The sequence below is a fragment of the Malania oleifera genome, chromosome 12 (genome assembly GCF_029873635.1).
Source record: "Malania oleifera isolate guangnan ecotype guangnan chromosome 12, ASM2987363v1, whole genome shotgun sequence".
NCBI lineage: Eukaryota > Viridiplantae > Streptophyta > Magnoliopsida > Santalales > Ximeniaceae > Malania > Malania oleifera.
Genome location: NC_080428.1, coordinates 63,614,612 through 63,636,641, shown reverse-complemented (window position 1 = coordinate 63,636,641; position 22,030 = coordinate 63,614,612). Strand labels below are relative to the sequence as shown.

The 22,030-nt window shown below is 35.0% G+C and overlaps 1 protein-coding gene, 1 non-coding gene and 1 pseudogene across 2 annotated transcripts; 2 read left to right on the top strand and 1 right to left on the bottom strand.

The window, feature by feature from the left end:
• The first annotated feature begins 3,983 nt into the window (after positions 1 to 3,983).
• LOC131145112 (probable xyloglucan endotransglucosylase/hydrolase protein 23) lies at positions 3,984 to 5,400 on the top strand. The gene is made up of 3 exons (XM_058094197.1): positions 3,984 to 4,336; positions 4,471 to 4,664; positions 4,783 to 5,400. The coding sequence occupies exons 1-3, from the start codon at positions 4,040 to 4,042 to the stop codon at positions 5,174 to 5,176; spliced, it is 885 nt and encodes a 294-aa protein (XP_057950180.1). The 5' UTR covers positions 3,984 to 4,039; the 3' UTR covers positions 5,177 to 5,400.
• A 3,380-nt stretch (positions 5,401 to 8,780) lies between these two features.
• On the top strand, positions 8,781 to 8,886 carry LOC131145330 (small nucleolar RNA R71). The gene has a single exon (XR_009134113.1). It is a non-coding gene; the product is annotated as a small nucleolar RNA R71 (small nucleolar RNA).
• Positions 8,887 to 13,043: 4,157 nt separating this feature from the next.
• On the bottom strand, positions 13,044 to 20,877 carry LOC131143963 (xyloglucan endotransglucosylase/hydrolase protein 22-like; annotated as a pseudogene).
• Positions 20,878 to 22,030: the final 1,153 nt, after the last annotated feature.

The following is a 22,030-nucleotide window of genomic DNA, read 5'->3' as shown; positions in this document are numbered from 1 at the left end:
GCAGTATTTTCCAAACATATGTTTCATATATGATAAAAAAATATAGCATATGTTTTTTTGAAAATAAATATGCTCATAATTAATAATAACTTGCATGGAAAATAACTGCTTTAGTTTATTCCCTTACCTGGCTACTGAGAAAGCCTCCAAAAAATTCTAGGCTAACCCCCCGTATGATTTCCTGATCAATACCCTAAAACTCAAAACTCCCAGTATTAATCATCAGTATTTTCATGCGTACATCAATTTCTATAACTACCATAAAGTCTAATTTGGCTTAAAAAGCCTTACCTCAACTTAGGGATGATTTCCAACTTCGTTTTCCCAACGATTTGCTCTTGCAAACTTATAGAGAACTTCACCAGGAGCGTCGTGGTAGCCTTAGATCTTCGATCTGGGGTAAAACTAGCCCAAAATCGAAGAGAGAGAGTGGGAGAGCCGAAGAGGAGAGAGAGTGGAAAGGAAGCTTCAACTAAAATAAAAGTCGGATTTTTAGTATTTATAGACAACAAAATTCGTCAATGAGCCCGACCTTCGTCGACGAGTTCTTCACAAATTTCGTCGACAGAATCCAGTCTTCGTCTACAAAATTCAGTCAGCTCAAAACCCCCCTCTCGGTATTTTCTCGTTGACGAGGCCCTGTGTTTGTTGACGAAATCCTTAAAGCCTTTGTCGACGAAACCCTGTGTTCGTCGACGAAGCTTGGTAGCTTCCTTCTTTATTTTTGTTTCCATTCCCCTTTCTTTTATCATTTAAATTCCATTTTAAATTCGGGTCGTTACACAGTGTGTGGGAACATAAGCATTTTTCATGATATACATATAAACAGTACATAATTCATAACTCATATAATAGTTGTATCATATTTGAATATATCATGATTTATCATACATAGCGTATCGTACTAAATTTTTGTACTAAGAAAATCATCTTATATAATCATATCATACTTGAATTATTACCCAGGATAGATAGTTAGTTAGCGATTGTCATGTCTTACCCCCTACATGACAGGGCTGTGCGACCCGAAGGCGGGACCTAGTAATGGCTGGCCGACAATGCGAAGTCAAACATAAATCTGTAAGTACGACAGACCTATTCCACTTGTGTTGGTCTACCAAGGGAACTACGACACTCCCATAAATCAACATCGACTGCAATCTCCCGCACACTACATAAGATGTGTGGTAGCACTAACATACTCGTAATCATAAACATATAGCTACGGTACCGTGCTTTGTGAAACTAAACTAAACTATTCGGGTTCTGATAACATATAATACCTTTCATGATATTAAAACATAACAGTTTTATATTTCAGGGTAATACATGACATGATATTATTTCTTAAATCTTGACATAACTTGCATAATCACGACATTTATGCTGGCTGATCATAACATACTTGCACATGAAAATCTCACATATCGTAACTTGTAAATCATGACATTTACGCCGACTTATCATAACATATTTGTAACTGAAATTCTGCATATCGTAACTCTTAAATCATGGGATTTACGCTGACTTATCATAACATACTTCTACATGAAATTCTTGCACTATTCAACATAATATTCATAAAACCATAGCTCCTGTACTGTTTTTATGGTTTTCCTAAAAACTGTTACAACATGCTTATCTTGGGAAAATTATAATATTTCAATATAACATAGTTTCATGGAAATATTATACTCATGCCACATAAATGTATATAGCCTTATAAACCCATAATTTATTCTATAATCATATTTCCATACAAAATGTGTTAAAATCATTTCCCTATTAAATAGCAGTATTTCCCAATATAATTATATATCATACATATTTTCTTGAAAATCATTACTGTTTAATTCATAATAATTTCATGAAAAATACTGACTTAATTTATCCCCTTACTTGACTTACTAAGAAGTGTACAAAATACTCCAAAATTACACCTGTGGTGTTGCCAGCTCAACACCCTGAAATTTACATTTTCCCAAACAAAACATCAGTATATTCCATCTACTACACTTTTTTCAGTCCAGAAATACCAAATACCTTATAAAATATTAAAATAACCAACTTTCCTAGATTTTGGGATGGTGTCCAAATTGGCCTAACCAACGATTTACTCCAGCAGACTTGAAGAGAATCTTTCTAAGAGTAAATTGACGGCTTCAGATCGTCGATCCGGTGAATAACGAAATCAGAATTCTAAAGAGAAGGAGAGGGAGACGAAGTTAGAGAGAGAGAGAAGGGTTCTAGATGAAATTCTTTCGCAGAAAAGTGATTTTTGGCCTTATATAAAGTACTTGTCCACATGGCCTCGTCGATGAGTTAATGAAGGAGGTTCGTTGACGAGCACTTGACCCTCATCGATGAATTTCAAGTTCAGGAAACAATCCTCTTGGTAAGTTCTCGTCAATGTGACACGCATTCTCGTCAACGAGCCCAAGAAGCCTATTCGTTGACAAGTACTCTGCACTCATCAACGAGAGACCTTGTTGAATCCTTTTTGAAATTCCTTTTTCTCTCATTTCTCTTATTATTTAATTACCATAATCATTTGGGTCTCTACATAGGATCCCCAAACAACGAATCTGCTCCGGTTAAACTGCTAAGAATCGATGCTAGGACCTTGAATTAGCGTTTATCCTTCGATTTGGTTGAGTTCTAGGAGGAAATTTGAAGAGAGGGAGAGAGAGAGAGAGAGAGAGAGAGAGAGAGAGAGAGAGATTTCTCCCCCCCCGCCCTCCCTCGGAAAAAAAAAAAGAACTAGGACCTATTTATAGGTTGCTGTCCCTGGACAAAACCATCGACGGTTTGGTTTTTAACCAGACTACTTTTTACTGTTTTACTTTTACCGGCCCTCGGTAACTCAAAACCGTTGATGGTTTTACTGAGTTTATCCAAACCGTCGATGGTTTGATCTACACCAAACCGATTTTTCCCTTTTCTTTACTATTATTATTATTATTATTATTATTATTATTATTATTATTATTATTATTATTTTTCCGGGTCTCTACATACATAGCCATACATTCACGCATACACACATGTATATAAATTTATATGCCTATATTTTAAATGTTAAATATATGAAAAATTAATCATACATTCATTAAAATTAGGCGTATAAAAAAAATATTTGCAATATATTTATAATTTTAAAAATAATCATATGGACAAATTTTAGTGCAAGTTTTAATAGACCCAAGAAAAGCAATTAGGAACCCTCAGGGTATGGTTCAAGTGGTAGTGCGGGCTGTGGGAGTGCCTTTCACGAGGTTAGGTGTTCAAACCCTCCCGAGTTCATTTCCGCCACTGGACTCCTGAATTTACCTTCCCTTTGGAGTTGTGGGGTCAACTTCAAGAGGCGCAGGATTAGTCACGTGGATTGTAAAACGGACATGTGGATACCTGGCGATATTAAAAAAAAAAAAAAAAAAAAAGCAATTAGGAAAACGCGCGTTGACAAATGACAACAACCTGGATTCCTCAAAACAACGAGGACACGGCCAGCTGCCCTGAATCAACATTTTTCTTGCTGCAGCTTTTAATTCCTTTGCCCTTGGGATGAACGCGATCGAGGGTGGTCCTATGACCCACGGCCCATGGCGGTGTACTTTATTCTTCTGCTAAAGGTTTGCTGTCGAGAACCATATATATGTTTATTGCATATATGTGGGGAATGCTGGGATCCAGCAGCTTCGCTCCTCCATCCCTCTTGAAAATAAATTACGCTGACTGCGTCACATAATCGAAATGGTTTGAGGTGGGTTGACGATTCCTGACGGTGGCAGTACGTTTTATAAAAAAGTGTATGGCCTTTAGTTTGCGACAGCTACTTCCCATTGCTTTTCCAATTCCATGCCAACTTGTCCTCAGCCCTAAACCAGTAAACCTGAACACGCCTCACTTTCCTACACGCCTCACTTTCCTACCCCATTTCTCTCCTCTATAAAAACCCAAGTTTCCATCCCTAGCACATCCACAGCGACATCAATCCCTCCTTCTCTGCTGCTCCACCCTTGCGCTCAGAATCAAACTCATGGCTTCGTCTCTACTTTCTTCTTCACATGTTGTGAAGATGCTGCTGTTCTCTCTTATGGTTACTTCTTTAATAATACTCCCCTCATCCGCTGGCAGCAATTTCTACGAGAACTTCGACATCACTTGGGGAGACGGCCGTGGTCAAATTCTCAATGGTGGCGACCTTCTCACTCTTTCCCTTGACAAAGCCTCCGGCTCTGGCTTTCAATCCAAGCAGGAGTTCCTTTTCGGAAAGATCGACATGCAGCTCAAGCTCGTCCCCGGGAACTCCGCCGGCACTGTTACTGCCTTCTATGTTAGTATTCCAAATTCTCATTATTCGGAATAAACATATTACTATTTCAAACGTATATTTATGATAAAATCTAGCTATATCTCGATCTTGGGAATGTTTGCTTGTTTAACTAAAGCATCAACTGTGTGCTTCAGTTATCGTCACAAGGGCCGACCCACGATGAGATAGACTTTGAATTCTTGGGAAATTTGAGCGGAGATCCCTACATTCTTCACACGAATGTTTTCAGCCAAGGCAACGGCAGTCGGGAGCAACAATTCTATTTGTGGTTCGATCCCACTGCTGACTTTCACACCTATTCCATCCTCTGGAATCCTCAAGGCATAGTGTAAGTATTTTTTTTTTTAATCTAAATATTAAACTACTTGTTAAAGTGACAAACATATTTATAATGCTAACCCAATTCTATATTTATGTTTTTGACATTTTTAGTGTCTCCGTTTCAGCTTATCGGTGGATGGCATACCTATTAGGGAATTCAAGAACATGGAAGCAATGGGTGTTCCGTTCCCTAAGTATCAACCGATGAGAATATACTCAAGCCTTTGGAATGCGGATGATTGGGCTACAAGGGGTGGGCTCGTGAAGGCAGACTGGACCCAAGCGCCCTTCGCAGCCTCCTATCGGAATTACAGTGCTGATGCTTGTGTGATATGGTCTGGAGTATCTTCATGCAGTACAACTTCTTCTAATTCATGGCTCAACGAAGAGTTGGATTATGCAAATCAAGGAAGGCTAACATGGGTTCAACAAAACTACATGATATATAATTATTGCTCGGATTCAATGCGATTTCCTCAGGGCTTTCCTGCGGAATGCACTCTCACCAACAAATCTTAAAAAGGAGTAGCCCTACCAGACAATGATTTCTTTTTCATTTTGCCTTTTTATAAATAAATCCGTTCATTCATACATTAATTTTATTTCTTGTATTATTTCATCTTCTTAATTGATCTGCTTTTGGAATATTCATGTACAATACCGTAAAACCTGGGCTGCCTTGATCACAAGCAACTTGCTTGTGCCGGTATCTTATGCAATAAAATCCTTTGACCTTTCAAAAACTATATATATATATATATATATCTCTTGGTTTGCATGGAGTGCCATGCAATAATTTTGCTTTCTTTGGTTGCTATACATTTACTTTGGACACCATATAATTTATATTATTTAACAGACTCTAGTTAATGTTTTGTACAAAAATTGAATATGCTCCTAATTATTTGTTAATATTTGAAAGTTGTCTAGTTTTGCCAATGATAAATAAATAACACGTTATTGAAATTCAAAAATATTCTCTTCGATGTATCATGCCAACCATTTATATGGTTGTGAAAAATAAAAAAATAAAAAGAAAATAATTATTCGGGTTGAAAAGTTAGGGACTTACTATTTTTTCATTTAGGTGAAGCAATACCAATGATTCAATCTTTTATGATTTTAAAGAGTTGGTTTCTAAATAATTCTTGTGAAAACAATAAGACCATTTCGTTTGCTTTCTACATAATATGCTTTGTTGGTCCTCTGTGACATTTTAAAATGAACTTTTAAAAAAACTAATAAAAAATAATTTTTTGATATTGTTTTAAAAATGTTTAACCCACTCCAAAAAATGAATTGTTAAAAAAAACCATGTTTGAATGTCTTAAAACAGATTGTAACGTGTCAAAAATTATTTAAAATGACTAAAATAGATGTGTCTTTTTTAGAAACATAATTAATGTATTATTAATTTTGCAGAATTTGAAAAAAAAAAATTTAAGTACAACAATGAAATTAAATAATTTGTTAGAGAAAAAGTTAGTTTTTAGCTTCTGAAAGTTTCAAATTCTTAACTTTTAAAAGTTCTATAAAAAAAAATTAAAAACTGAATTTTAAAAGTTTAAAAAATTGTTTACTGAACACGTACGACTCGACTTTTACTTTAAAAACAGAGAAGTTGAGGCAAAAAAGGATAAATTTACGCTTAGTATAATCCTACGTGGCATCCACTCCGTTACTTCATGTAGTTTGTACTCATGGGATTTTCAGTAAGTATAAAGTCTACTCTTGTGTTTGTTTGAAACAAAATTCCAAGTACACATCTTAAGATATGCACCATTATCGTAACTTCATATATTAAATCGTAAAGTCATAATTTTAAAATAAGTTGTTTAGTCTTTTAAAATAATAGGTGTAGAAAGTCATTTGTAGAATTCTCTAAAAATTTTACCTAATAAGAAATCTTATTATTGGTGAATTGTCACAAAAATTATTTAACTTCTATGCATAACACCAAAAGATGATAATAAAACTCCTTGTTATTGTCTTTATTCCCCGTATTACCATTAACATTATTTTGTAGCTAGATAGCTAATTTAAGAAAAGGAAAGTATTAACCTTTGTTGGGTGGTATTCTTAAATGCATCGGGTCAAAATACAAGTTGGGTGTAGGACTGAGACTAGGTTTTGGGTCCATGCTCGATCTCTTTGCTAATAAATGCTCCATCATGTGTTTCATATCCATAAAACACGTACATAGACATATGGAAGAGAAGGTCTTCTGCATAGTTTCTCACTTTTGAAAAACTAACATTTTCCTCAATAAAAATAAAACACCATTAACTAAATAGAAATTTCTTTTTGTGAAAAATTTTAAATTTGTCACTGAGTTATTAGTGATGCATATGATTTTTGACCTATATATACATATTCTAAGTTTCTAGCACTTAGAATCTCATCTTTGACTTGGTTTCATCTTCCTATGGTCCAAAATTTGGAACCATTGGCTCGTTTTCTATACTTGTTGTTGGGCTTTGTGGAGCCTAGTTTTGTTTGATCCGAATGATGATGACTCGACCCGAATTAATGGTTTGTGGTTTTTACTAAGAGATTTCTATCCTAAGGCTTAGTCCATGGAGCGAAGGTTTGGGCTGGGGAAAAATTTTTGGGCCCGTTTTGTAGCCCACTCAGAACCCTGTGCCCATCATATAAAACGATTGTTTTTTGGGTGATTAGGTTAGACCGTCATTTTGAGAGCGAGAGAGAAAATCATTGTATGACGCACTCTCTATATTTTTCTTTCTGATAATAGTGAAATTCCTGCAACTCCATGGACATAGGAAAAATTGTCAAACCACGTGAATATTGTCTTGTGCGTGTGATTGTTTTTCTTTGACGTAGATTGTTTTTCTAATTTTTTTTTTCTTATAGGATCGGGGAATTTCGTGTTAATTCCCAACACTTGTTAGTTTATTTTAATATTATATTACCAAAGAAGATCAATCATCTTGAAATTAGACTATGTTTAATTAAGTTCTTGGTAAGGGAATGTATCTTGGAGTTAGATTTTTAGTGAAAAGCCCGATGGGGGGCGAAGTGAGGTTTGGTCCTTCCAAGTTTAGGTGTGGGACTAAACAGGGTTTGTACCCAACTAGAGGAAGATAGGATGTGTGAATTAGTGTTGGACACTACCCTCTTTTCATCCTAGTTCTCTCCCTTACTCAGTTGCTCCATGCCTCATTTATCTATCATCCTGCCACTTTGGAGGGTGGTCAATGCCTAGGCTTGCTTGGGATACGATGAGGGACCAGCGTTCGGTTCACATTCCACCTCATATTGTCCCTTGGGATTCACTACAAGCTAACTTGGCAACTTGCCCTCATCTCTCTAGCTCAAGGTAACAGCTAGTTGCCCCAATGTGGCTTCTAGCTTCACAATGGATTGAGAGTGAGAGTAAAGGAGTTGTCGATCTACCTAACGATCAGCCTTAATATTTTTAAGGGCTTTCAGCACTGTCTCTTGAAAGGTGTCATACTTAGGTGGAGGTGGAGACGACTGCTAAACGATTGAAGATTTGGGGGCTGAATCTGGATGATTTTGAAAATTTTGGTATGGACGCAGAGGCAGAGCACTAGGGGCCTGTGGAGGTCTTTGGGATTTAAAACCCGGAACTTGCGGCCTCCAGCAGAAGTTAGGATGTTTTTTCCACCCAGGGTTGTAGGTATTAGAGTAGGGGTCATTAGACGGCCTATCATACCAATTGTGGGTGCCTTTCACTTCCTCCTGCATAGACTTAGGTTGGGAAGGTGCATGTGGGTAATTATAGCATGTATGGGAAGGATCAGAGCATATTGCACAAACCTCTATACACGTCACTGTATATGATTGCGGCCCCAAGGATAAGCACTGTTCCAGTTTTTTAGATATGGCGTGCAAGGTAGGGGCTAGGTCATGGTCTGCAGCCAACTTGTAAACTCCCTTAGGTTTAGAGGTTAATGGATTGGGGAGTCTATGAGTAGCAGTAGTGCGCTTCTGAGAATTATCGACAAGATTCTCAAAGAGAATCTATGCTTCATTCTCGTGCTTTGTGAGGAAAGTACCTCCGCAAAAGGCATCTACCATGGATCTATCCCTCTCAGCTAACCCTTCATAGAATGTTAGCACAAATTGCAACTTGGTAATTTGATGATGTGGACATTTATGGATTAGGTCCCTGAAACACTCCTAGGTCTCAAAGAAAAGTTCCCCATTTGTCTGTGTGAAACATGTGATTGTCCTTTGCAGCTGGTTAGTCTTACCGATTGGGAAGTACTTTTTCAAGAATTCATGCTGCATGGTGGCCCAATTGGTCATCAAGTTCGGATTTAAGGATGTCAGCCAATATTTGGCCTTATCCTTTAGAGAGAATGAAAAGAGTCTAAGACGAAGGGCGTCATCACTAAAATAAGGTATACGGATGGGGGAGCAAATCTCCAAGAACTCATCCTGATGTTGATAAGGATTTTCAGTGAGGTTCCCATTAAAGTTGGGCAGCATCGAGATGATTGAAGTCATAATCTCGAATTGCATCTCCTGAACATCCGAGAATCGGATGCAGGATGACGATGTGTATGCGTTAGGAATAAAGTAGTCCCTAAGCGGCTGAAGTGGTTGCTCTCCCACCACAGGTAGGTGGGGAGCTTGGGGTTCCGAGAGTTGATCGGCGGGAACCGGTGGGTTTCGTTTGGCCATAACTTTTGGCTCAGACCACTCAGCGATCTCTAGATTGGAGGTAAGTTTCCTAACAGACCTACGAGATCTTTCAATCCTAGGATTTATAAGAACTATCTCAAGGTCCCAAGAGCGCAAACCAAATATACATAGTTAAAGAACCCAAAATCAAGACTTCAGAGATAACAAACAAAAATGAAAATAAATTAAGAAAGATGAAAATAAAAGGAGATCAAATAAAAAACACAAAGCAACAATACTCTAAAGTGGAAGTTGGCTTATAACCGTAGCTAAGTCCCTAGCAACCGCGCCAAAATTTGGTATGCTTGGCAAGACTTGATTCCTTAACTACCAAAAATAAAATTTATAAAAATTAACTAATCTCAAGTTCAGTAGAAAGTGGGGTAAGTTGAGTGTCGATCCTCAGGGACTTAAAGTGCATTTATTAAGCTACTTCCAAATTAGTTTACTATAGCCTTGTACAAAAAAGAAGTAAAAGGTGGTATTTTTCATTGGTTGAAATCTAACCAACTACTAGAGAGCGATTAAATGAAAGTAAGTAAATCTATGTTTACCCTACTCCTATAAAGCAGTGTTCGGACATGAGTTTAGTTTAGAATGTTGTTCTGTGTAATCTACATTTAGTGAGTTTATCATACTAAACTAACCGAAACCTAGATAAACAATCCAAGGAGTCATTCAATAGCATAGAGTAGCAAGGGAGCACCAGCCATCCGGAGCATGGTTGGGAACCGGAGTATACTCTATCACAACGACCACAAGAATATCTATGGGAGACTGTAGCCTAATATGTGTACCTGACTAAAGCAATAAAGGTGCTAATCTTGTCACTAATTATCATCACAATCCAAACAGGTAAATGAAAGCAGTAAAAAGATCATCCCTTTTATAGTCAAATCATCCGTCACTAATGTCGGAAGATACAAGAGAGTGATTGTGTAATATACATGGATAGGACATGAACGCCGCCTATTGTCACAGGTCGTCGAACACTTCATGCACACACCAAAACAGGAATTAAAAACTCCACTACTCCTAATCTAACGTGGCTCTCAATGACATCTTAAGTCTGTCACTAACCTAAGAGAGGTCAAAGAAGAACCCAGAGCTTATGTTCATAGAAAATACTTAGAGGCTCTAGGGTTTATAAGGTTTGTTTCATAGTTTAGGAAAGTTTGCAGCGTATCTCACATAGAAGATTGTCGCTGTCGACCAAGTCGCCCCTATGTCTTTCTCGTATGCGCCTTGGTCGAGACTCATAGGAAATCAGGAATTCGAATCTTCAATGTCTTGGACTACGTCGCACCTCAGGGTCTTCCTAGTCGATTTGATGATCAAGACTTATAGGATCTCGATCTTTAAGAAATCTCAAGACCTCGACGTAGTCGTCCCTCAAGTTCTCTTGGTCGAACACTTCATTGAGGCTCATGGTAATTCTGATCTCAGTTCTGGCTTAGTATCTCGATGTGGTCTCCCTAGACCTAGAGTCACTTGGTCAAGGATTTGGTCAAATCTTGTAGCATTTTGATCTCAGTCTGAACCTTGGAGTCTACGAGTAAAGACTTAGTTGCCCCTTATGCTGCTAGTCGTCCCACATGGTCGCGCATCGTCTTCTTGTCCCTTGATGATCTAAAGCTTCAGGAGCTTGGCTGAGCGTTTGATTTGAGCTTTGAGTCCTCCAAATCCTCCCTTAGCTTCTCATAATACCTAATTCCTTGGTTTTAACCTGTTTTTCCTAAAAAGACAAATATACCTTGCATATCTCTGAACAATAATAACTATGGGCAAATGCATAGTAAAATGAGGATAAATAAAGATAAATGAGGGTCTAAACTCATGTAATTTAGGGACCTATCACTACTCTTTATGATTTTGAGTGATTAGAGTGGTTGATGAGTTCAATCTAATTTTGTAGAATCAAGGTACTTGGTTTAATAAATCTAAAATTTTTACTTATGGTGAAAAACTAGATCCTCACAAATCTTCAAAGAGATGTGAGATGCATATAATTGATGTGCCTTTTTATCACTATTCTTCAAGTTGCGAATACCACCTTGAAGACAACTTTCGATATTTTCTTACATGTGCTTGGGGCTAGATTAACATTTTCTCTCTCTAGAGATCTACTTTAAATTCCCAAGCCATGTTTTGGAGCCATGATAAAGGAAGATGTACAGTCTATTTATCTTTTCATAGTTTGTTGGAGTTGTCAAAACCTTTTATTTGTCATGACTGTGGTTAGATCACCTAGACACAATCTATATCATTTTAAATACAACCTAAGCTAAAGTTAAGTCAAACCTATAAGAGACATAATTTATAGTTAGGATTGCAATCAAGTTGAACTTTAACATATTTAATATTGATTCGTTTAGTGAACAAGTTTTAGATTTTTAAAATTGAGCTCAAAGCTAGGCTCGCTAATCAGTTGAATTGAGCTTTGTCTTTTTCTGTCTAGAGTTTATATTAGTCAAATATAATCATGTTAAAAATTTAATTATATATCAATGAAAAACTAAAATTGCTTATCTAGATGTAACAAACAAATGATTTAATTTAGTCTTTCTTATGTTCATCTCATTTATTATCTCTCTCTTTCCAATCTCAAATTGTCTCTATTTCCCTATCTCAATATCTCTCCGTCCCTTTCCTAATCTCTTTTCTTCTGTTTCTAGGCATTTCCCTCCTTTTCTTTTCTTCCCCCTTCTGTCCCTATAGGGGGGTGTTGGGGCAAAGAAAGGGTATAGTATCCCAATTTACCATTTTATCATCACGATCAATTACCCTCAAAAGGTTTTTGGGCATGCATTTTGACCAAACAATAATTTAGAGTTTGATTTGATAATATGATTATACAATTATACCTACTTAACCATGTAGCACCAAATCAAATGGACCCTTCAATTCTTTTTGGTATGATTCCTTTCAATATAGAACACCTCTATATCCTTTTCATAATAATCTAATCACATATGCAAGAGGGACCTCAAGAGACAGTAATAGTAGTGCACCCTCTTAATTTAGGGGTTTGTAACTAAATTGGTTTGTATTTTAAGTTTGCAAAGAATCAAGATTCAAGGGAATAAATAAGTTGAAAGCATATATATAAGGTGAATGTTTCAAGTTTTATCTATGTTAAATTGTCATCCATTTAATATTGAGGATGTCTATGTTATTAGGAGAGATAAAACTATGACATGTTTGGTTTCGGGAATAGAAAAGAATAGGAAAAAACTGGAATGAAAATTAGAATGGGAGGCATGACAAAATTAAGTGAGGATGACTTGGTCCTTCTTTCAATATACGAAATATGCAATGAACATTAATTTCAAACTAATCTAGAAAAGGGCCTATTTGGTCGTAAGTACTAAAAAATAAAAAATAAAAACATATGCATGGCGTCCCTATTGCCTAAACTCGTGCTAAACTTCCTTTCTACCTCCAAATACTCAAATCAAACATTGAAACAAATGTTACTTTGCACAGAAACATTAATTAGAATATATTAGGAAATATAAATTCCATGGAGGCTTAAGGACAATAATATGAATGTGGCACAATTATGGAATTAAAAGAATTGCATTAAGGGATATTACAAAGAAGCACGCGGATTAAGATGAATGAATATGTGCGGCAAAACCAATGAACGAATAAATGAATTGATTGCTAACAATAAAAAAGAACGAAAAAGATTGAGGGGGTGTTAATATTTTCAAGACATCATGGTGAGGGTGCATTCCGGAGGGAGGCCTTGGGGAAATCGCTTTGTGTCCGTGCAATAATTGTAAATCATGTAATTCTTTTGAACCCATTTTAGTCTTTCTAGCCTTGTGGAGTCCAACTCTTCAGTGAGAAACGAGTTGGAAGTAGTAGTGATTAATGAAGATGAAGAATTTGAACTGCATGCAGATTTGCCAGATGACCACAGTCCACACAGAAGCATCTGCATTGTAATTTTTGTAGGAGGCAATAAAAGGAGCTTGGCTCCAATCCGACTTAATGAGCCCACCCCTTGTTGCCCAATCATCTGCATTCCAAAGACTGGAGTACATCCTCACCGGTTGGTTCTTCGGGAATGAAACACCTTTGGGCTCCATGTTCTTGAATTCTCTAATAGGTGTACCATCCACAGAGAAGCTGAAACCGAGACATAAAAATGACAAAAATAATTAAAGAATCAGAACCCCATATGATTTGTCACTTGCAGTCATTATAACATCTTAAGAAACTAATATACTCACACGATACATTGGGGATTCCAGAGGATGGAGTAGGTGTGGAAGTCGGCAGTGGGGTCGAACCCTAGGTGGAACTGTTGTTCTCTGTTCCCTTTGCCTTGGCTGAAAACGTTAGTATGAAGAATATAGGGATCTCCGCTCAAGTTTCCCAAAAAATTCAATATCAATTTCATCATGAGTCGACCCTCAACTGCAAACAATATATACTTGCATTAGTGAAAAGAACATTTAGCCAAATTGTCACAAATCAATACAATCCAGCGAGATTTAAAAAATAATAATAATAATAATAATAATAATAATAATAATAATAAATAAAAAATAAAAAATAAAAAATAAAAAATCTTGCATACGCTTTCGTTAATCAATTAAAGAGGTGGTACATAACTAAGGAGCTGTTGGACTTACACAGTAGGCAGTGACGGTGCCGGCAGAGTTACCGGGGACGAGCTTGAGCTGCATGTGGATCTTGCCAAAGAGATACTCCTGCTTGGATTGGAAACCAGAGCCGGAGGCCTTGTGCAGGGAAAGAGTGAGAAGGTCGCCGCTGTTGAGAATTTGAGCACGGCCATCTCCCCAAGTGAGGTCAAAGTTCTGGTAGAACTTGCCACTTGCAGATGAGGGGAGTACTACTAAAGAGCCAGCCATTAGACAGAACAGCAACATCTTCACCATATTTGAAGAATTAGAAAGCTGGAGCAGAGAAGCCATGGAGGTAGAAAGGGTAATTGCAAGGATGGACGAAGAGGAAGAGGAAGAGGAAGAGGAAGATGAGAAATGCTGTGTGTATTTGGGATGGAAAATTGTCTGGGGTTTTTATATACCACAATATATACGAAAAGTGGGATGTGAGAAGTTAGGGGAGGAAAAGGAAAGGCACCTGAAGCTTCGCGTCAGCTGTGAACAGTAGGCAAAATGAAACCAGGGGCAGGGACATTAATTAATTATTATAAAGAAAAATGGTTGTCAATGGCAAAATTGCAATCGCAGTCAGCATGCACTAGTTGAACTATTAATAGTTAGTTAAACGGATTAGCATAAGTTGAAGAGGGAGAGCTCAGGTGTAAAGTTCCTCCTGTATTACAAGTTGCAATGGCTGACAACCCTGTGTACCAACCCAACTGGCCAATTCTTGGGAGTTGATTGATCAATTCACTTAAAAAATAATAATAAATAACAAATAATAAAAAAAAACAGCAGTGCCACGATCCATGGTCATGTGCAACCCACAAGAATGTGCTTCCAAAAAGTTAAAAAAGAAGCTGCTGCAAGAACGAGTTTGTAAAGGCAAGCTCCCATGTCCCTTTCCCTGCTATATAAATTGAACTTTTTAAATATAATTTTATTTAAATCATTTTGATTGAATTTTAATTTCTTTATTTATACATTGTTATCTTATTAACTATTTTTTATGTATATATTAATACAAAAACGACAACTTTTGCATTAAAGAATATACCAAATCTACAAAAACAATAGACGAAAAATGTTAGAATACACTAGTTAAATAAAGTTAAAAATAATAAAAACTAGATTTTCTACTCAAAAAATATATTGCAACTAATTAATCTTCACCCTTCCTGACTTTCTTTTTCATTTTCTCAGTTTTTTGTTGAAGAAAGGGACGGAGAAAAGTGTCCTCTAATTTAAAAATTATTGATTTTCTTAATAAGTTTTAGTTGTGAGTTGTTTACAGCTTTATAAACCACTTGAAATTAATTACTTTTAGATAAATAGTATGAGAATAAGGAAGATACCAGGACGTTAGAACAGAAGGGAGCAATAGAGTTCATAAAGGGGTTTTGGGAGTTAGGAAAATTATGGGGGTGTCCTACACAATATTTTAAATGGTTAATTATTAATTTATCCTAAAATTTTTTAAGTTTTAACTTCTACAAAGTCAGAAAGTATTCTAAGAATAACAGAAGAAAAAAGGATCTACCTTTTGACTTTTCCAATTAATAATATGACTTATTTTTACTATTAATTAAGGAAGTCTAAACGGTTTTCATTCATCTTATTATTTTTCTTTTATTATCTTTCCAAAAAATAGCTTTGAAGTTATAATTTATCTTTTAATTAAAATATTTGAAAACTATGGATATATAACTAATTTAATAAATAACTATTGAATTGAATAACATTTCAATTAAAGTTTGGAAATGTTTAGACGATACCAAAATTATATGATTAATTAATTTAGTTACGCAATTATAAAAATAAAGAACATGTCAGATGAATATAAGAAAAATATACTTTAATACCTATATACAAAAAGAAATGAGATATTCAAAATTATAATCACTATCGTGCAATTAAACTTATGAGTCATATGATGAAATTGTGGGAAAAGGTAGTCAAATAAAGATTAAGGTTAAAACAAAGGTTTCAAAATATTAATTTAATTTTATATCTGGGTGATTTACTACTATAGTTATATATCTTTAAGTAGATTAATGAAAAAGTTTAAGAAAAAGAGGAGGGCTTGTGTATGGTATTCATAGACTAAAAGAAAGCATATGATAAGGTACTGAGAGAAGTTCTATATATATAATGCGATTTAGAAAAAGAAAAAAAGAAAAAAAGTTTATCTACTAAGTATACTAATGTCACTAAGGATATGTAAGATGGAATAATGAATAGTGTAAGGACTATAAGTGAAGAGACTGTAGAATTTTCAATCACAATGTGTACATCAAGAACTTGTTTTTAATATGTGTACATCAAGAATCTGTTGTTTGTAAATGATATTGTATTAATTGATAAAATGAGGGGTGGAGTAGAGGCTTAGAATCTTATAGAGAAGTTTTAGAATGTAGAGATTTTAAGATAAGTAAAAATAGTACAGAACATATGAAATATAATTTCAGTAATAGTAGAAAGAATGAAAAGAATAGTGTACTCCCAATAAGGGAGGTAAATTGGGTGCTTAAAAATTTCTTTGTAAATTCTTTTAGTTAAGTACTAACCCCTTTTTCAATTTTAGTTAATTTGCAATCACACTCTACAACTCAAAAACTTCACAAGTACAGTTGATTTGTAATAACCAATACTCAATCCAAGATTTAGTATTTATTGATGAATGATGATGATGGTCAAAACTTAAATATTTAAATTCCAAATTTTCAATATCAATCAAATTAATGAGGTAATAAAATATAAAATTCAATCAAACTTCCAAAATTCAAATATTGATACCAAATAAGTATCTTGAATTTAAGTATGTAACCAACGAATATATTAGTGAGCTTTGGTATTAATCAATCAACGTACTCCCTTGCGGTTTCCGCAATATAATATTGATCAAACAAACGTGTTGACCCTATGGGTCATATACTATTTTGATTATGACAAATACTCCACTATTTAATGTCTATTAAGTTTGTGTGCAGATTCATATTAACTTAATTATTTGATGGCACCTGAAGACTTAAAGATTGAAAACCCAGAAGATTTATTTTGTATTGTAATTCATGTTATGGTCTATAGTAACTACATCTACATGCATGATAGGGATGAATGCTCAAAGACTGTAGATTTGCCTTAAGGATCATCCTTCGGTTGAACTTTGGTCGACTAACGTCGAATTTTTTCGGCGTCCTCAAAAAGACCTTAGAATGACCTTAGGTACTTGCACATACATAAAAAATATTCCCCATAATAACTTATATTTTTAGGGGATTTAATTGGAAAAAAACTGGACTTAAAGGCAAAAGTTGTGAGGATTCGGGTGACTGAACCCTTGACCGGTCAAAAGGCTGACTTGGTTTCGGGCTACCGAACCATTTTGACCGGATCATCCACGAGTGACCAAACCATAACTCTGATCTTTCCCTACCAACTCGGTAGCCCAAACTTCACGTTTAAAATGGCCTCGGGCGACCGAACACATGAGTTCGGTTAAACGAACTCTAAACCAGGCAACCAAATCATGGAACTTTTGGAAATCGCCTCGGTTCAGCCAACCGAGGATTGACTCGGGCACCCAAACCTTCAAAAGTAACTTTTTTGACTGAGTCTATTCGGGCGATCGAACCGTGGTTTAGCCACCCGAAAACTCTCGGGTTGTTTTATTTTTACTGTGGTTAAGCACGGTTAAACGGGATTAATTTTCTTAATTGATTTTCAAACAAAATTAATAATACCCTATATATCCTTAACGGTCATAATTTACACCTTGCCTGTATATAGAGCTTCGTTTGCAAGGATTAGGGTGTGATTAGAAAAAGTGATTAAAAAATTTTCTCTCAAATCTATATACTCCTTTTGCTACATTTTTTGTTTTCCAAGTATATATTTTCAATACACTCTTTCATATTTACTAGAAAACATATTTTTGAAAAAGAGAGTGTATTTGATTTGTTCCCATCTCTTGCAAATCAATTGCAAGATTGAAGGGAGTTTGTTTGTGCACATTATATATATCTTTACATATCATTTTCTTGGCAAAGACTCTCACATACTCATACGTTTTTGAAAAACCATTTTTGAGAGCTCTTGCTTGTTTGATCTTTCTCATAGTATTTCATAAATACTTTATTGAGAAGATCTTGATTTTTTGCTTGCTAGTCTTGGCATCCATATTGTAAGACTTGAAAGCTTGCTCACTTTTATTTGACAAATCTTTTGCAAGCTTAAACCCTAAGTATTTGTGGTGATTATATTTGATAAGATATTTATGTCATACTTGATTAGGGTTTTGAGGTATCCTTGAATATTCACTTGTTGAATATATTATCTTAAATTAAATTTTCAAGATCTCACTCGAGCATTAATTCTCTAACATACGTGAATGCATTGTTTACTGTGCTATATTGTGGTATATATCAGCTTGTGTTAAAAGCATTTAAATTGTATGCAAATTTAATATTCATTATTGTATTCTAGGTGTGAGCTTGAAGAGAGAGACTAGCCTTGTTGAATAGTCTTAAATTGGCTTAGACCTAGTTAGAAAAGTTAGGTGCACCATCTTGGTAAGGTACGGTTGTAGGTTGAGGTCAGCCCTGCTAATTGATCTGGTTGTAATCGATGCCACTCCACCCGTTAATTTAGCATTAGTGGAATCCTTATGCTGGTGAGCCAAGGCGAGGACGTAGGCAGTATTGGCCAAACCTCGCTAACATATCACATGTGCAATTTATATTTCTGCAATTTATTTTATGCACATGTATGTTATATTGTGAATGCTGTGCATGATTTATTTTCTATATATTATTTTCATCTGTGCAATTGGTGTATGCTATAAAGACCCTAGGTTGAGTATTACTACTGTTGATTTGAACATACCAAGGAAGAAATTTTAAATACCCACCCCCTCTTAGGAATACACCAAAGTTAACACAACGTACTCCCTTATGGTTTGTGCAATTCCCAAAAGCAAATTAATTTTTAGCAATTTAAGTACACAACCACACAATTTACATATGCAGAAAATTAAAGAGAATACGGAAGAGGAAGACACTAAGATTTGACGAGGTTTAGTTATACCTGCCTACGTCCTTACCTTAGGCAAACCACCCAAGGATTTCACTATACCTCTCCCCTGACCAGGCAGAGCAAACCTTTGACACACTCCTTCAAGTAGGATGGAGCCCTCCTTTCCAAGAGATACCCCACGCTCAGTAATCCAACGATTCAACAATCTTGAACTGTAAAAAACAACAAGAAGAATGAGATACAATTTGGTGTACAAAGACACTCTCAAATAGAGCTGATTAGTACAATTGAAATCTATATACTTCAGCAATATAATCAATACAAAGATTTGAAGCTCAATGCAAATATCACCTTGGATTTTTTCATGGATTGAAATTTCAATAGAAAACTCAGAATCAGTGAGAATTTGATTAGCGAGAATTAGTAAAAACTTTTAGCAATGTGTATTTCAGTAGAAGGACTTGAAAGATAGAATGTAAGCTTGAATGTTGATTTTAAATTAATTGTTGGTGATTGTTAATTTGTGATTAAGATGTATTTAAAGAGTTCTAAAAGTAATTTTTTGTGTTTTCCAAGTTACTTGGAGTATTTCCCAAATTTATACAAAATTTGGAGCCCAAGCAATCAGTTTTAGAAACTTTCCCAAGCTGCTTTATTTCAAATTTTACGAAAGTCAGTTGCCTATCAAAAAGGTATCACGTGTCTGTCACTTTAAAAAACCAGCGTATTTCAAAAGTCAGTATTGTGTCAGCCGCCTGAGTGTATTCAGTTAGTCGATTGACTAAACCTTAGAACCCTGTTGGTCGCCTGAGAAGAATCTGTAGACACCCTATTTTTGCCCTAGCCAAATAGAACAAGGGGTTCCCTTTTTATTATTATTATTATTATTATTATTATTATTAGTATTTTTATTATTAATTGCTTATAATTATTTTATTTATTTATTATTATTGTTATTATTAATTTACTATAATTATTATTATTATTATTATTATTATTATTATTATTATTTTATTCAAAATTGATACTTTATTATTATTATTATTATTATTATTATTATTGTTATTTGTTTATTATTATTTATTATTATTATTATTATTATTATTAATATTATTATTATTGTTATTTATTTTCCTATATTATTATAAGTAATTTATTATTATCACTATTACTTATTTATTATTATCATTATTATTATTATTTTATCTTTATTATTTTTATTTTTACTATAATTATTTATTACTATTTACTATTTAGTAGTATTATTATTATTATTACCTTATTGATATTTATATTATTATGATTATTATTGTTAATATTATTTCCTTTTTCATTATTACCATAAGAATAAAAGCATAAAAAAAAAAGAAAAAAAAAAATAAAATCAAGAAAGGAAAGTTTCTTAGGGTTTTCAAAATTTTTTTTTTTTTTTTTATATAACAGTGGGGTGCTGCACAGCAGCAGGGGGGCGCAGCCGAGCAAAAGGCCAAAAAAAAAGAGAGGATTTTTTTTTTACTTCTTCTTCTTCTTCTTCCTCTTCTTCTGGTTCGTCTTCTTCCTCTCTAAAGAACCCCTGTTCTCTTCTCCATTCGCTGCATCCCGTCTCTCCCTCTCACCTCCACCGGCCACCTTTCATCCTCAACCAACCTCTGTCCCCACCATCATCCATGAACCAGCCGAGTACCTGAGACCATCCTCTGCTTCACCCGGCAGCCGATCACTCCAGCTGCAGTTGTACGTGTGGCCGAGAGGCAGAGGAGTTGTAGCTAGAGAACACCATTCAGCAGGCGCGGCCTTTCTCTGCTCCACGAACCATTCCCGAAGGTCTCTGCCCACACCAGTAGCTCTCCTCGGCCACACAAACTCCGTCATTGCCACAATCGCCTCCGCAGCAAACGCCTAGCAACCCACCGTCGTTTCGCACAGACCCACCTCGGCTGCTGAAGCTTTCGGCCATCACACCAGTAATTCCTAGCCTCCCTGCACATCATACACACACACACCCACTGCAAGCCCCACTGTGCACAGGCAAACACACACACGTGCACATAGAGTTTTTATTTATTTTTTTTATTTTTTATTTTTTATTTTTTCTGTCTTTCTGTTTTCTATTTTGATTATTTTCTTGTTTTCATCTAATGTTGGGTTTTCATTGTATAGGCAAGCAAAATATCCAGGTTGTATCTATTTTATATATATATATATATACATATTTATATTGGTTTTGTTCAGGTTTTAATAATTAAAGCTAAAGATTTTATTTTATTTTATTTGCATCTGTGTATATATCAGGCATGTAAACCCACACACACTCAGCACACACACATACTGTTTTTCCTTTTTTATTTTTCTTTTTCATTTTTTTGGGTTATTTCATTATTGTGGGGTCTTATCTTCCAATACTTGTTTTATATGTATCTATGATTATATTTTCTTTGTGGCCGAGGTACTAATTAATTTTTTTTTATTTATGGTTGCAGGTCAACCTTTGTTACATTAGTTGTACATGTTGAATATTTTTTTGTATAATTATTGTTGTAGGTTTCATATTGTTTAATATTGTATGGTTTTTATCAATGTTGAATTTATATTCACATTTGCATTTTTGTGGTATTGTTTAAGTCATTATTTGCCCCTCATTGTTGGCATGTTATAACGATTTCATGTCTATATTTACGTGTATTATGTTTAAGGCATTGGGTTGGTTTACATGGTTGGGATTTAATTACTTCCATATGTATATCTTGTGAAATAATTTTTAGGAAATCCATGCTATCGTATATTGGTTTCGATATAATGTAAAGTTTTAGGGTTGCCATAACCTCATTCTCTTTTTTCTTTTTTCTTTTTTTCATGGGTGTATATTATATGATTTACGTGAGGGTCTAGTTATTTCCATATTGGTATAGTTGTATTTATAGGATATTAGACAAGTGTATCATTATGATTATTACTTCTTATTATTACTATTATAGTGTGTGTTAGGTATTATATATCATTATTATTATCATGTGTTGAATTTTTA